General features: G+C 45.4%; 3 protein-coding genes across 5 annotated transcripts; 2 read left to right on the forward strand and 1 right to left on the reverse strand.

Moving 5' to 3' along the window:
* Nucleotides 1–143: 143 nt before the first annotated feature.
* lrrc51 (leucine rich repeat containing 51) lies at nucleotides 144–4,374 on the forward strand. Of its 2 annotated transcripts, XM_014215285.2 has the most exons (5): nucleotides 144–233; nucleotides 494–565; nucleotides 952–1,157; nucleotides 1,396–1,544; nucleotides 2,087–4,374. In XM_014215285.2, exons 2-5 carry the CDS (start codon nucleotides 514–516, stop codon nucleotides 2,223–2,225), a joined length of 546 nt encoding a protein of 181 aa, XP_014070760.1. In that variant the 5' UTR covers nucleotides 144–233; nucleotides 494–513; the 3' UTR covers nucleotides 2,226–4,374. The 2 variants fall into 2 exon arrangements, with proteins under 2 accessions (XP_014070760.1, XP_045580751.1); XM_045724795.1 differs by having other exon boundaries at nucleotides 160–565.
* On the reverse strand, nucleotides 4,048–12,476 carry LOC106613227 (ragulator complex protein LAMTOR1). 2 transcript variants are annotated; one of them, XM_014215281.2, is made up of 5 exons: nucleotides 12,234–12,476; nucleotides 9,632–9,777; nucleotides 9,462–9,539; nucleotides 9,238–9,361; nucleotides 4,048–5,858 (listed from the first exon to the last, which is right to left on the reverse strand). In XM_014215281.2, exons 1-5 carry the CDS (start codon nucleotides 12,273–12,275, stop codon nucleotides 5,766–5,768), a joined length of 483 nt encoding a protein of 160 aa, XP_014070756.1. In that variant the 5' UTR covers nucleotides 12,276–12,476; the 3' UTR covers nucleotides 4,048–5,765. The 2 variants fall into 2 exon arrangements, with proteins under 2 accessions (XP_014070756.1, XP_014070757.1); XM_014215282.2 differs by having other exon boundaries at nucleotides 9,176–9,361.
* On the forward strand, nucleotides 12,465–14,639 carry sfrp2l (secreted frizzled-related protein 2 like). Its single transcript, XM_014215280.2, has 3 exons — nucleotides 12,465–13,456; nucleotides 13,552–13,632; nucleotides 13,750–14,639. Exons 1-3 carry the CDS (start codon nucleotides 12,937–12,939, stop codon nucleotides 14,100–14,102), a joined length of 954 nt encoding a protein of 317 aa, XP_014070755.1. The 5' UTR covers nucleotides 12,465–12,936; the 3' UTR covers nucleotides 14,103–14,639.
* Nucleotides 14,640–14,927: the final 288 nt, after the last annotated feature.

A 14,927-nucleotide genomic window follows, 5' to 3' on the forward strand; every position in this document is an offset into this window, starting at 1 on the left:
TATTGTAAGGGAACATTTCTGAACATTATTCAATGGGTTTTCTGCAACAATGTACAATTTAATAAATAATATCAAAACGTTTAATGAAATATTTAAACTACAATTCCCACATTCTGAAGACTCGTCTCCTTGGAAACCGACTGTTGTAGTGTAGTTCTCGCTCGTTGTGATGAAAATACAAACAAGTGTCTAGCACATGATAGCTAGCGAGCTGTGTGTGGGGGTTTTTAGGGGTAAAATAGCTCAATTATGTTTAATTCATTGTAGGCAGAAATCTAGTTCTTTATGAAGAAATGTAGCTATGTCATTTGTGTTTTGTATGCCTTGAACAGAGATAAAGTCAAGTGAATAGACGTTGTTTGAGTTGTAGCTAACTTAGCAGGAACGTTAACGTTAGCATGGACAAAATAGCTAGGCCAAGTGCAAAGATGATACAGGAATCCTCTTTTCAATTAGCTGGATTCATTTAAATATTATATTTATCATCATACAGGTTAGCCAAAAGGCTGTAAAATGTATGGCGCTCCTGTGGATTTATCATTCAAATGCCTCAGCTCAATGACAGGTAAACCAGCAGGTTCTTTCACATGACTATTAATGCGGATGAAGGAAAGGATTCCATTATTGAGATGCAATTCAGAGCGTTGTACTTCTTCCTCAACACTCTTTACCAGTGGAGGCTGCTGAGGGGAGGACGGCTCATATTAATGGCTGGAATGGAGTCAATGGAATGGTATCAACCACATGGAAACCATGTAAACCACGTCTGATTTGTTTGATACCCTTCCATTGACTCCATTCCAGCTATTATTATGAGCCATCCACCCCTCAGCAGCCTCCACTGCTCTCTACCCTCTTATGGCTGTGTCTCAATACAGTCCTGGCTTCCTTTCCGATTCTCAATGCCACCTCTAAGTCCTCTCACACAACTTCTCTCTCTTTCTCTCTCAGACGCTCTGACGGAGGAGCCAAATCAGGGCTTGCGCCCACTGAAGCGAAATGCAGAGAAGAAGTTCTGCAGCCGCTCGCTGCGTCTCAACAACAACATCATCACAGACTTGAGTGGCTTCAATAATACGGTCTCAGCCTTCCTCTCAGAGCCCTCACAGCTCGCCTGGGTCGACCTGTCCTTCAACGACATCTCACACATAGACCCAGTGAGTTGAGTCCACATAGTCACGTACATACAGTGGCTCTGGTCAAAAGTAGTGCACTATATAGGGGATAATGTGTAATTTGAGACAAGTCTACTGTCTCCCTGAACAGCCACAGCCTGGCAGGGGGGTAAAATGAAGGGCTCTAGTAGTGATCACTCTAAACCCTGTGTGTGTGTGTGTGTGTGTGTGTGTGTGTGTGTGTGTGTGTGTGTGTGTGTGTGTGAACTTTGTGTCCCAGGTCCTGGTGGAGCTGAAGGAACTGCGGGTGTTGTATCTCCATGGTAACAGCATCTGTAACCTTTCAGAGGTGGATAAACTGGGCGCCCTGCCCTTCCTACATACACTCACCCTGCACGGCAACACCATGGAGAATGAGGGGAGCAACAGGTACACACACACTTAGCACCACAGGGATTAAATGAGAAAGGTGAGGACAGCTGCCAAACCCAAATCTACACATGCACACGGTCAACTCATCCACACACACATACGCAAACACAGGCCGGCACCAATGCGCCTCCCCTTAGCCCCAGATGGGGGGGTGGGATGGGTTACAGGGGTTGTTTATTCCACTCATACTCTTAGTGTGCTGTCTGAATGCTGTCTGTTGGCAGAGGGCTATGTGGCTCTGAGCCATGTGTGTAATAGGTGCTGGGTTAGAGTTGCAGCTGCATAGCATTCTGACTGGTGCTTCAAATGAGAAGGGATATCCTGTTACACACCAGCTTTCTGCCTGTCTGCATAGCAACACGGCAAACTCCTACTGAGTTTTGAGCATTCTCCCTCTCTGTTCAGTCCTAAATGACTACTAGTTTACAGTGTATGTATGTGTTCAGCCCTGGAGCCTTATGGTAAAAAAACAAAAAACAAGTGAAGTTTGTGTACCTGGACAAACACCCAGTTATAAGAACCCCTCTGTGTGTGTGTAGGGGGTATGTGATTGCTGCTCTGCCTCACTTGAAGAAGTTGGACTTCAGTGCTGTAACACGGCAGGAGCGAATCATGGCCCAGGTCTGGCATCGCCCCGGAAACCGTGGAAAAAACACCAGGAAGAACCAGGACGACTGACCTGTCACCACAGAAACGGAGGGAGGGGGGACACAATCGTCATGCCAACCAACCAAAGGGTTCCAGAACAACAGGCTTACATCAGGAGGCCTTATGACTGAAGCGTCATGTAAAAGTACAATATGAATCTACTCATCAGAAACTCTGTCTGGTGTCTGTCTTAGAGTTGGGGGGGAAGGAATAGTACATCTACAGTAGATGTGATTTCTGCTTAATTAGGATATTCCTGACCTTTTTGTGACCTTGACCTATATAATTATTGAACTGGAACAGTGGCCACCCAGGCTAAAGGTATAGAGTCCTCTCAATCAAACTGTCCAATATGCACCTTTGTACACTGAACAAAAATATAACACAACATGCAACAATTTAAAAGATTTTACTTAGTTACAGTTCATATAAGGAAATCAGTCAATTTCAATAATTCATTAGGCCCTAAATCTATGGATTTCACATGACTGGAAATACAGATACCTTACAAAAAAAGGTAGGGGCGTGAATCACAAAACCAGTCAGTATCTGGTGTGACCACCCTTTGCTTCATGTAGCGGGACACATCTCCTTCACATAGAGCTGATCAGGCTGTTGATTGTGGCCTGTGGAATGTTTCTGGATATTGGCGGGAACTGGAACACGCATGAATGGCACGACAATGTGCCTCAGGATCTCGTCACTGTATCTCTGTGCATTCAAATCACCATCAATAAAATGCTATTGTGTTCATTGTCCGTAGCTTATACCTGCATATACCATAACCACACCGCCACCATGGGGCACTCTGTTCACAACGTTGGCATCAGCAAACCGCTCATCCACACAATGCTATACACGCTGTCTGCCATCTGCCCGGCACAGTTGAAGCCAGGGTTCATCCGTGAAGAACACGCTTCTCCAGCGTGCCAGTGGCTGTCGAAGGTGACCATTTGCCCACTGAAGTCCGTTACGACCCCGAACTGCAGTCAGGTCACGACCCTGGTGAGGACTACGAGCACGCAGATTAACTTCCCTGAGATGATTTCTGACAGTTTGTGCAAACCCACATTTTCATCAGCTCTCCGAGTGGCTGGTTTCATACGATCCCACAGGTGAAGTAGCCGGATGTGGTGGTCCTGGGTTGGCGTGGTTACATGTGGTATGCGGTTGTGAGGCGAGTTGGACGTACTGCCAAATTCTCCAAAACGACAATGCGGCTTATGGTAGAGAAGTGAACAATGAAATATCTGGCAATTGCCCTAGTGGACGCTCCTGCAGCATGCCAATTGTACGCTCCCTCAAAACATCTGTGGCATTGTGTCGTGTGACAAAACTGCACATTTTAGAGTGGCCTTTTATTGTCCCCAGAACAAGGTGCACCTGTGTAATGATCATGCTGTTTAATCAGCTTATTGATATGCCACACCTGTCAAGTGGATGGATTATCTTGACAATGGAGCAATGCTCACTAACAGGGATGTAAACAAATTTGTGCACAAAGTTTGAGAGCTTTTTGTGCATATAGAACATTTCTGGGATTTTTGATTTATTTCAGCTTATGAAACATGGGACCAAAACTTTACATGTTGCGTTTATATTTGTTCAGTATAGGTGTTATTTTGTGTTGAAATCTGGATGTGAGAATTTACACTTTACCACATGTGAATCAATAGGTATGAGATATACCAGAGAATCCCTATCATGGTAAATAATATCTTCTGAGAAAGTGTTTTTAATGATATCCATTAGTTATGCTACGCACACTCAATGAAATGTGATTCATTGTTCTTTAGGTTTGTTTCAATGTTACCCCACACAACTATTTCTGTACAGTCCTACAGAACACCAGTCATTGTTGAACATCTTTAATGCATTACATAATTAAATGGGGGTGGGGGGGAAATGTAACAGAATATCTTAAACGTCTTGGTACTAGCCTAAAAAATTAACAATGTAATCCCAGTAATATTACACATTGAAATAACGAAAACAAACGTAACGTTCTCAGCACACTGCAAAAACCCCAAATGAAAGGTCTTGTAATATATGCTGGCTCCTTTCCTGTTACGTGGAATGTGTACATTTCCCAACTTGACCTTCTGTAACATACAGTATATATATGGAACACATGTAAACCCTTTATTAAGTCAAATCAATTAAAGGACACAGCCTTCCAGATCATCCCTTTAATGACCCCAGAAGCACCAACACATAAACAAATCACTAACACCTCTGATCGTTTTAATTGAGGATACCAAGGTTATGGTTGTTTATCCCAAACTGCCATGATAGATGTTCTTCTCTAGGTTAATTTAAGTAGCTCATTACAATCTGTTTTGTTTAAAAATCAAACAAACTTGGATGTTAATAGGGGTTCTTGTCATAAAAACGGGGTTTCTGTATCCTTAGTTTTGATTGGCTCCTAAAACCGACCCATTGGAGCTTTAACCAATCCTGACCAACAGACGCTCTACAACGGAGAGGTGCATAGAATCCACTTCTTGCTTCTGACAGAGTCACAAATCTGTACATAGAAGGCATAAACACTTAACTGATTCATTTACATTACAAGCCCCTGAACACTACCCATCCACCTAGACCCCGCCCTCACTAAGCCCTGCCCCATCTATTGTTTCTGTGAAATCTAAAAGATATGAATCCAAGGACTGCCAGTTAAATGATTGAAGTGCTAGGAGGAAGCATGTTTCTGCTAGAAATCAGAGGCAGAGAAAACAATGTGGATTCCCACACCTGTCCCCCACCTCCCATTCGCCCCGGCACTCTACCAGCATGAGCAGATCTCAAAGTAAGACTCATTCGGGTCATGTCAGATTTGACCATTCGTTCAACTATAGAATCTAAGTCCCTGTTGTTTTTAAACCTACCCAACCCAGTTCTGTCTTACCTCATTAGGTCAATCTAAGGATTCCAACAAAGATATGGAAAACTATAGTGATGGCTCTTTCTAGATATTTGTATTGATGACATGAGGGGTGGATGTGTGTTCTGGGTGACGGGTTCACAGTGTCAGAACAGCAGCATCACCCTCTTGTCCTAGCTGTGGTTAGTTAGTACATTACCGTAGCTGCATATCAGACAAGGCTAGCAGAGCCAGAACAGTCTAGCCATGCCACGCAGCTAGCTAACCGTTTAGTCATTAGACTCAGTCACTCTTCAAAACAAGAAACTTTAAAATAACAAAAACAAAAAGACAGCCATTATCGTTATACTGCGATGAGTTAAAATTCCTTGACACCCCTCGTGAAGGAAGGATGAATGATGGCTTTGAAAGGTCTGGCGGGGAGGTAGGTCTGGCGGGGAGGTAGGTCTGGCGGGGAGGTAGGTCAGGCGGGGAGGTAGGTCAGGCGGGGAGGTAGGTCAGGCGGGGAGGTAGGTCAGGCGGGGAGGTAGGTCAAGCCTCTCAGCAGGGGAGATCTGCTTATAATCCTCAGCTGTAGCAGCAGGTTGCTAGTCACATAGCTGGGTAGCACAAGGACTGGGACACTTGGATGCAGGGTCGGGCATGGGAGACAGAACAGGGGGGTATTATGGAGGGTAGAGGGCAGATCAGGGGATGGCAAATTGGACCACTAGTTCTTCTTTAGCATCCACCTTGATCTGAGAGATTGCACTGTAAGCATAGGCAGCTATCTTGGACACCTGTAAATCAATCAGAAGAAAATAGGTTAACATGCATCAATCAGCTACATAATGTGTTGGTTGTTCTTTTAGCTCCAGAGCTACCATACACGAACAGGTTTACGGATAGGGAAAGCACAGGACTGTTATAGAAAATGACCTGATGCATGTCTGAGAATGACACTGTGTGTTTTAGGGGTGTAACAATACACGTATTGGTACTGAACCGTTCAGGGACCTCAGTTTGGTCCTCACTGTGAACCCGAATGAAAACATATAATAAAACACTTGGAATATAAACTAGGCCAACGCTGCATACAGCCTCATGAATGTCTTCAGGCTATTCTGTTACAACAACTAGAGCCTATGCGCACCTTGTAAATCAAAATTCAAATATTGATTGGCTCATTTTAAAATGTCCTTTTGTGAGGCACAGCCAGGAACTAGTTCTGTACAATGGTGAGTGGTGGATAAACCAGGAGGATTCTCCATCATCGTTTAAATATTCAGTTTGGGAACATTTTGGTTTCCCAGTAGATTACAAACGGTGATAGACATAGAGAGTATGTCTCCACTGCTCAACGAGAATAGCCTCTGCAGCTGCCAACACCTCCAACATGTTGACACATTTATACGGACATCACCCCAGTATTACCACTGGAGCGAGACGCATTTAAAAAAAAATAAAAACGTTATCTCCCCTCAGCATTCAAGCAGCGGATTCTGACCGAGCCAAAGAAATGACAAGAGCGATAGGTATGTTTATAGCCGTGGATATGCGCCCATTCTCAGTGGTTGAGAGGAATAGGGGGTTTCAGCACCTCGTGAAAGTGCTCGAGCCACGTTAACTAACTTGGCCCTCATGCACCCATTTCAGCAAACAGGTAGTAACCGCTCTACATAAGCAAGGCGAAAGCCGAAGTTGTCAATGAATTGGCAAATCAAATGTTATGTCACATGCGCCGAATACAACGTGTAGACTTTACCGTGAAATGCTTACTTACGAGCCCTATCCTAACAATGCAGTTAAAACGTAGTAAGATTTACTAATAAAAATAGAAAATAGTAACACAAATACCAATAACAAGGCTATATACATGGAGTACCAGTACCAAGTCGATGTGCAGGGGTACGAGGTAGTTGAGGTTATATGTACAGTTAGGGGTTAAAGTGACTAGGCAATCAGGATAGATAAGAGTAGCAGCAGCATATGTGTAGAGTGTGAGTGGTGTCAATATGCATGCGTGTGTGTTTTGTGCATGAGAGAGTACGTAGTATGTGTGTGTGTTGGAGATTCAGTGTCAGTAGAGCCCAGTGAGTCTGCATAGAGTTGGTCAGCCAGTACAAGAAAGGGTCAATGCAAACACTCCGGGCAGCCATTTCATTAACTGTTCAGCAGCCATTTCATTAACTGTTCAACAGTCTTATGGCTTGGGGGTAGAAGCTGTTCAGGAGCCTTTTGGTCCCAGACTTGGCGCTCCGGTACAGCTTGCTGTGCAGTAGCAGAGTGAAGTCTATGACTTGGATGGCTGGGATCTTTGACAATTTTTCGGGCCTTCCTCTGACCGCCTAGTATAGAGGTCCTGGATGGTAGGGAACTTGGCCCCAGTGATGTACTGGATCGTACGCACTACCATTTGCAGCGCCTTCTGGTCGGATGCCAAGCAGTTGCCATAACAAGCAGTAATGCAGCCAGTCAAGATTCTCTCATTGGTGCAGCTGTAGAACTTTGAGGATCTGAGGGCCCATGCCAAATCTTTTCAGTCTCCTGAGGGGGAATAGGCATTGTTGTGCTTCTTCACAACTGTTGGTGTGTGTGGACCATGTTAATTCTTTAGTGACGTGGATACTGCAGAACTTGAAGCACTCGACCTGCTCCACTACAGCCCGTCAATGTGAATGGGCGCGTACTCAGCCCTCCACAATCAGCTCCTTAGTGTTTCTGACACCGAGGGAGAGGTTATCGTCCTGGCACCACACTGCCATGTCTCTGACCTCCTCCCTATAGGCTGTCATCAGCAAACTAATGATGGTGTCGGAGTCATGCACGGCCACGCAGTCATGGGTGAACAGTCAGTACAGGAGGGTTCTACGCACACAACCCTGAGGAGCCCCCGTGGTGAGGGTCAGCTTATCCTCACCACCCGGGGGGGCGGCCCGTCAGAAAGGGAGGTGTTTAGTCCCAGGGTCCTGAGCTTAGTGATGAGCTTGGAGGACACAATGGTGTTGAACGCTGAGCTGTAGTCAATGAACAGCATTCTCATATAAGTGGTCCTCCTTTCCAGATGGTAGAGGGCAGTGTGGCGTGCAATAGAGATAGGGTCATCTGTGGATCTGTTGGGGCAGTATGTGAATTGGAGTGGGTCCAGAGTTTCTGTGATGATGGTGTTGATGTGAGTCATGACCAGCCTTTCAAAGCACTTCATGGCTACAGATGTGAGTGCTACGGGGCAGTAGTCAATTAGACAGGTTATCTTAGTGTTCTTGGGCACAGGGACTATGGTGTCTGCTTGAAACATGTAGGTATTACAGACTGGGTCAGGGAGAGGTTGAAAATGTCAGTGAAGTCACTTGCCAGCTGGTCAGTGCACGCTCAGAGTACGCGTCCTGGTAATCCGTCTGGCCCCGTGGTCTTGTGAATGTTAACCTGTTTAAAGGTCTTGCTCACGTCGGCAACAGAGAGCAAGATCCCACAGTCATCCGGAACAGCTGGTGCTCGCATGCATGGTTCAGTGTTGCTTGCCTCGAAGCGAGCATAGAAGGTATGCAGCTTGTCTGGTAGGGTCGCGTCACTGGGCAGCTCGTGGCTGGGTATCCCTTTGTATTCTGTGATAGTTTGCAAGCCCTGCCACATCCAACGAGTGTCAGAGCCGGTGTAGTAGAATGCGATCTGTCCTGTATTGTGCTTACTACGGATGGACGTCCAGGGCTACAGAGAGCTACTTAACAGCCCATCACCTTACCCCGGAGCGGGAAATTAAGTACCGTGCTACAGACACGTCCCCTATGAGAGTCGCACACATGTGCATCTTTTTCTCTTTGTAAGAAAACATTATAGCATAGGTCTACAATGTCTGAGCCATGTTTATATATTGATTTCACACACATATTGCACTTTATTTTAAGAGCTGTTGCGTAATCAGGTGTTTTCATTTAAGAAAATACAAAGTGCTGTTATTCCTGATTATGCTCATCACGCATTAAACGACTCATGATCATATGGAATCAGGAATACCAACATGTTCTTACATAAACAAAAATTAACTAGAGGAACTGTTGGCATTTCATTTTCCTGCTTTACCGAAACCGAACAGTGACTTCAAAACCGCAATACGTACCAAAACGTGGGTTTGGTGAACCGTTACACCCCTGGTGTGCGAGCATGTGTGCGTGCGTTCACCTGTTGTACATCAGAGTATGGCACCAGATCACTAGCGAGCACTTGGTGCGGCTGGCTGGTGAGGGAAGGAAGAGGGAGGGGCTTCTTCTGAGACAGACTGTTACTCAACAATGCCAGTTTTGTACTGAAACACACAATAAAGACAGGTTAGTACTGAAACACATGGCCGGTCAAAACCCACTCCAAAACACAGACACATTAAGCAACTACCTCCACACACCAACCTGTATTGCCGAGCTTTGTCCATGTACTCATGCTGCTCCATGCCTTGAGAGTCCGCAGCCGAGACATCAATGATGTTCCTAAGAAACAGAGACGCAGGTAGTCAGCAGAATTAAATCCCAAATGGTTAAATCCACGATGAGGGAGGAGAAAGAACGTTTGTGTGTCTTACAGGGCTGTCTTGAAAAGGATGGATGTGAGTAAGGCCTGTTCGTCTGTGCGGGCTGAGGGTACACTGGCGGAGCTCCATTCTGTACTGTTGAGGGGCTTGCTGTCGGGGTTCGGGTGGGGGATCAGCGGCTTATACACGTCAGGGTCCTGAGGCACAACATACGCGTCACAATCACAACATCCTCCATCACTGGCTGAACCTGTTGGGGCTAGGGGGCAGTATTTGCACGGCTGGATAAAAAACGTACCCGATTTAAACTGGTTACTACTCTTGCCCAGAAACGAGAATGCATATAATTAGTAGATTTGGATAGAAAACACTAAAGTTTCTAAAACTGTTTGAATGGTGTCTGTGAGTATAACAGAACTCATATGGCAGGCCAAAACCTGAGAAGATTCCATACAGGAAGTGCCCTGTCTGACAATTTGTTCTTCTGTGGCATCTCTATCGAAAATACAGCATCTCTGCTGTAACGTGACATTTTCTAAGGCTTCCATTGGCTCTCAGAAGGCGCCAGAATGTGGAATGGGGTGTCTGCAGTCTCTGGGCGAAAAACAGCACGAGATTTTTTGAGTGGTCAGGCAGGGAACAATGACGCTGGAGATGCGCGTTCATGTGAATTCTCCATGTTTTTCTTTCTCTCTTTGAATGAATACAACGTCGCCCGGTTGGAATATTATCGCTATTTTACGAGAAAAATCGCATAAAAATGTATTTTAAACAGCGTTTGACATGCTTCGAAGTACGGTAATGGAATATTTTGACATTTTTTGTCACGAAATGCGCTCGCGCGTCACCCTTCGGATTCTGACCTGAACGTACGAACAAAACGGAGCTATTTCAATACAACTATGGATTATTTGGAACCAAAACAACATTTGTTGTTGAAGTAGAAGTCCTGGGAGTGCATTCTGACGAAGAACAGCAAAGGTAATCCAATTTTTCTTATAGTAAATCTGAGTTTGGTGAGGGCCAAACTTGGTGGGTGTCAAATTAGCTAGCCGTGATGGCCGGGCTATCTACTCAGAATATTGCAAAATCTGACACCGCGATTGCATAAAGGAGTTCTGTATCTATAATTCTTAAAATAATTGTTATGTATTCTGTGAACGTTAATCGTGAGTAATTTAGTAAATTCACCGGAAGTTTGCGGTGGGTATGCTAGTTCTGAACATCACATGCTAATGTAAAAAGCTGGTTTTTGATATAAATATGAACTTGATTGATCAAAACATGCATGTATTGTATAACATAATGTCCTAGGAGTGTCATCTGATGAAGATCATCAAAGGTTAGTGCTGCATTTAGCTGTGGTTTTGGTTTTTGTGACATATATGCTTGCTTTGAAAATGGCTGTGTGATTATTTTTGGCAGGGTACTCTCCTGACATAATCTAATGTTTTGCTTTCGCTGTAAAGCCTTTTTGAAATCGGACAATGTGGTTAGATTAACGAGAGTCTTGTCTTTAAAATGGTGTAAAATAGTCATATGTTTGAGAAATTTAAGTTATAGCATTTATGAGGTATTTGTATTTCGCGCCACGCGATTCCACTAGCTGTTGACTAGGTGGGACTTGCCCTGGGAGGTTAAGGTACCCAGATTGACCTTGCTTATTGTTAAAATGAGCATGATATGACCTCTGAACTAAAGTATAAAACAAAAAGGCACCCTACAAACCCTATACTGCGACTACTCATCCCTGATCACTAAGTCAATAGGGATCTGCTGCTGTGACAGGCAGACAAGAATGAACCCAAACACAAGAGTTACCTAAGCCTGATATGTATATTTCAACAGTATTATCCTGTGTTATAACAGGGTTAGCAAGCAGTGGCAGGCTATATGTGTACAAATGGTAATACCTTATCCCCCACCTAACATTTTCCAAAAGTGAATAAAACATTAAAGAAAAAACTTAATTTCCCCATCACCAAATTCCATTTTGGCCCATGTCACAACTGGAAATCTGAGATCATATGACATGCATCTGGGAGAAGTTAACTTGCTGGCAAGTTCAACGGCGTTACCGAATGTGAACCGTTGAGGCCCAATTAACAGAAGTGGTCACGTTTTACCGGACCTGATTGATGATCATCATCATCATCATCATCATGACAGGTGAGAATTTAAACTCATTTTTTTGTCTGCCCTGCAAGTAGCTAGCTACTGACTTACAGATTAACTGGTTAAGTTAGTTAGCAAACTAGATACTGCCTATAATTGTCAGCAATGGTTGTCACTATTTTGAAACTTCACTTACCTTGCTAATGTTAGGTGTGTTGGCCAACTTGCCAATCAGGTTACTACATTCCCTTGGCCCAATCTTTCTTACACAGCTAACGTTAACAGTTCTCTTAAAGGACTGGCTAGCTAAGCTATCTAGTCTGTCTGTCTGTCTGTTGGGTCGTAGTTGGCTAACTTAGAAATGGTTTCCTTTTAACGCGGAATGATGCACCATCTTTTCACTTTTGGCTAGTGAATTCAATACAACAAACTGTCTCGCAATGTCCTGATGACACCCAAAGAAAGTAACGTTAAATAACATGATTTTGATTGTCAAAGAGTATTTTGCAACCTAGATAACCAACTAATAGTTAGTTACCTGCTCGGTGTTCTCGTTTTCACGGCTATAACAGCAACCCATGGCGTCCGCTGGACGTTCGGCGGTCTGCTAGGTACACGAACGCAATTTCCAACTACTCCACCCGGGAAACTATTTAATACGAGAAACAGTCCCGGTCCACTTTCTCTCTTACCGCTTCTGTCAGCGACTACTACAAACGAAGCCTGTCACATGACATCAGTTTTTAAGCAGCCAAGTACTGGGCAACAAACATAATGACATCCGGCCACTGTGAAGCCAGCATGGGAACACAGACCCCCCCGTCACGTGACATGGGGTATTTCATGCTTTAAGACTCGAAGGGTGACTTGTTATTGTTTTATTTGGGGCATGGAAACTGCATACAACAGACGGGGCGAAAGAGAAATACAGAACAAAGAGATGGCAAAAATACATTGCTAACACATGCTCGTTGTGGGCAGGTTCTGGCGAGACTGCTATCGCAAGATAAAAGAGAAAAGTCATCTTTCAGACGCCCCCCGGGTCTACAGAGCCACTTTACAGCCCTCAATAACCATTGCATTTGATGAAAGAACCCGTTTGACGAGTTTGCATGACTGGGTGACGCCAGGCGCCCTCTCATTACAGATCAGACTACTAGTTACTAGGCTGCGTGCTTCTCTTCCAGGACTACTAAACAACCACTGTGTTGCTTTCTTTTTATTCTACGCCTGTTGTCAGTATGGCTCAGCTGATAATATCACTTTGCGTGTTGTCTATTTGCCTCGCCTCGGTTTTGACCAAAGACAGCTCCGTTCAGTTTGCGTCCCAAAGTCTCAGTACCTCCACGGTTCGCTCGGTGTGTAAGCCCATTCCCAGCACACTTTCTCTGTGCCACGGCGTCGGTTACCGGGAGATGCGGCTTCCCAACCTACTGGGGCACGACTCGTTGAAAGAAGCCCAGCAGCAGTCGGCCGCGTGGCTACCGTTGGTCTCCAAACTCTGCCACCGGGATACCAAGAAGTTCTTGTGCTCGCTCTTCGCCCCGGTATGCTTACCGGAGGGGGCCGTGCGCCCCTGCCGTGGGCTGTGCGAGGCTGTGAGGGACGGTTGTCTTCCCGTGATGAGCGCGTTCGGGTTCCCGTGGCCCAACATGTTCAACTGCACCCGGTTCCCGCGCGGGACCCATCTCTGCATTCCCACCACGACCCGAGACACAGAGCGTGCGCGGAAGGAAGAGGGACACGAGGAGACATCAAAGGGTTTGTGCCTATCATCATTGGGAGGTGATCCTCTGCAAAAATGTCCACTCTCTTTCACACACGCTCTCACCCTTCTCGGTGGCATGTCTCCTCAGGAACAGTGATCTGTGATGCATGCAGTCTGGCTGCTGAGGGAGAGATAGACAACCAGAACAACTTCTGCAAGAGTCCATATGGTGAGTGATATGTGTATGGCATTGGTTACACTTTACACAAAGGTATATAGATGTCAATAACGTGTTTACATGTTTTAAAGTGTTTACAGACCTGTATTTCTGTTTCTCCTCTCTCAGCCTTTAAACTGCGTATTGGGAGTGTTTCTGTAGTGCAGGGTGACCGCAGAGTAGTCCCTCTGGCCCGGAGTCGCATCCTGAGGTGGGAGGGTGGAGGTGCAGAGAAGGCCGAGGGCGTCGGGGGGGCCATGGCCTACAGTGCCCTTTGGTTGCAGGAGGGGGGTACCTGCACCTGTCCTGCCCTCGAGGAGGCAGACGTGGGGGAGGGGAAGGAGTCCCTGGCAGGGGTGTGGTACCTGGGCCTTGCTGACACACAGGAGGGCAGGCTGGTCCTCACTCGGCTGGTGAGGTGGAGGAGGAGCGACAAAGAACTCAAGAAGTTCGTCAGGAGACTGCTCAAACAACCCTGCTGATGATGTCATCATACAAACATAGAGAGACTTTCCAATTTGGCCAATTGGATGAGATGACACCACAGCCCTGTTACATTTCAGCCTCTAGGCCTAGACAATATCTCTTCCATATCCCTTTCATATTCATGTCACCTAGCTGTGGAGAAGTGATTCCTTCATCATATTGCTGTCAACTATCTATCCAGTCCGTTCAGATCCATGAAGACCTGTGGGGAAGGGGCTAGGCAGAAGGGAGACCACCAGAGGTCCAGGGTCTGTGTTTGGATCCATGTTCTGGACACCTGTCACATGTGAGACATTTAGAAAAATGTAAATGATGTACAGTGTTGCATTACATTGTGAATATAAAAAATACATGTTTTTTTTAATCAAATGAGAGGACATGATTATGATTTGTGTAAGCCGAGTCAGACGACACAATTACCAGTGAGGCACAGAGCAGCATTAGTTCCATTCAAAGCAGAGTATTATTGTCTGATAGTAACATCAGAGACTGCTGTGTAACAGTGTCTAATAAACGTTATACTGAACCATAAATACTGCTGTCACTTTTCTTTTCTGTGTGTGTTTTCTGGATCCTTCTGTTTGTGGCAAGAGAGAAACCTGACTCACTCTACACCTGTGACTGTACACCTGATCCACCCATGTCTGTCTCTCTGCCTGTCTGTCTCTCTGCCTGCCTGTCTCTCTGCCTGCCTGTCTCTCTGTCTGTCTGCCTGTCTCACTTTGTCTGTCTCTCTCTCTCTCCCATTCTCCACCCCCCTTCATCTCTTGTGTGTTGAGCCAGTAGATCCACCATCATTCCCTGTAGCCTACCAGTGATGT

The sequence above is a fragment of the Salmo salar genome, chromosome ssa09, assembly GCF_905237065.1.
Source record: "Salmo salar chromosome ssa09, Ssal_v3.1, whole genome shotgun sequence".
In the NCBI taxonomy this organism is placed as follows: domain Eukaryota; kingdom Metazoa; phylum Chordata; class Actinopteri; order Salmoniformes; family Salmonidae; genus Salmo; species Salmo salar.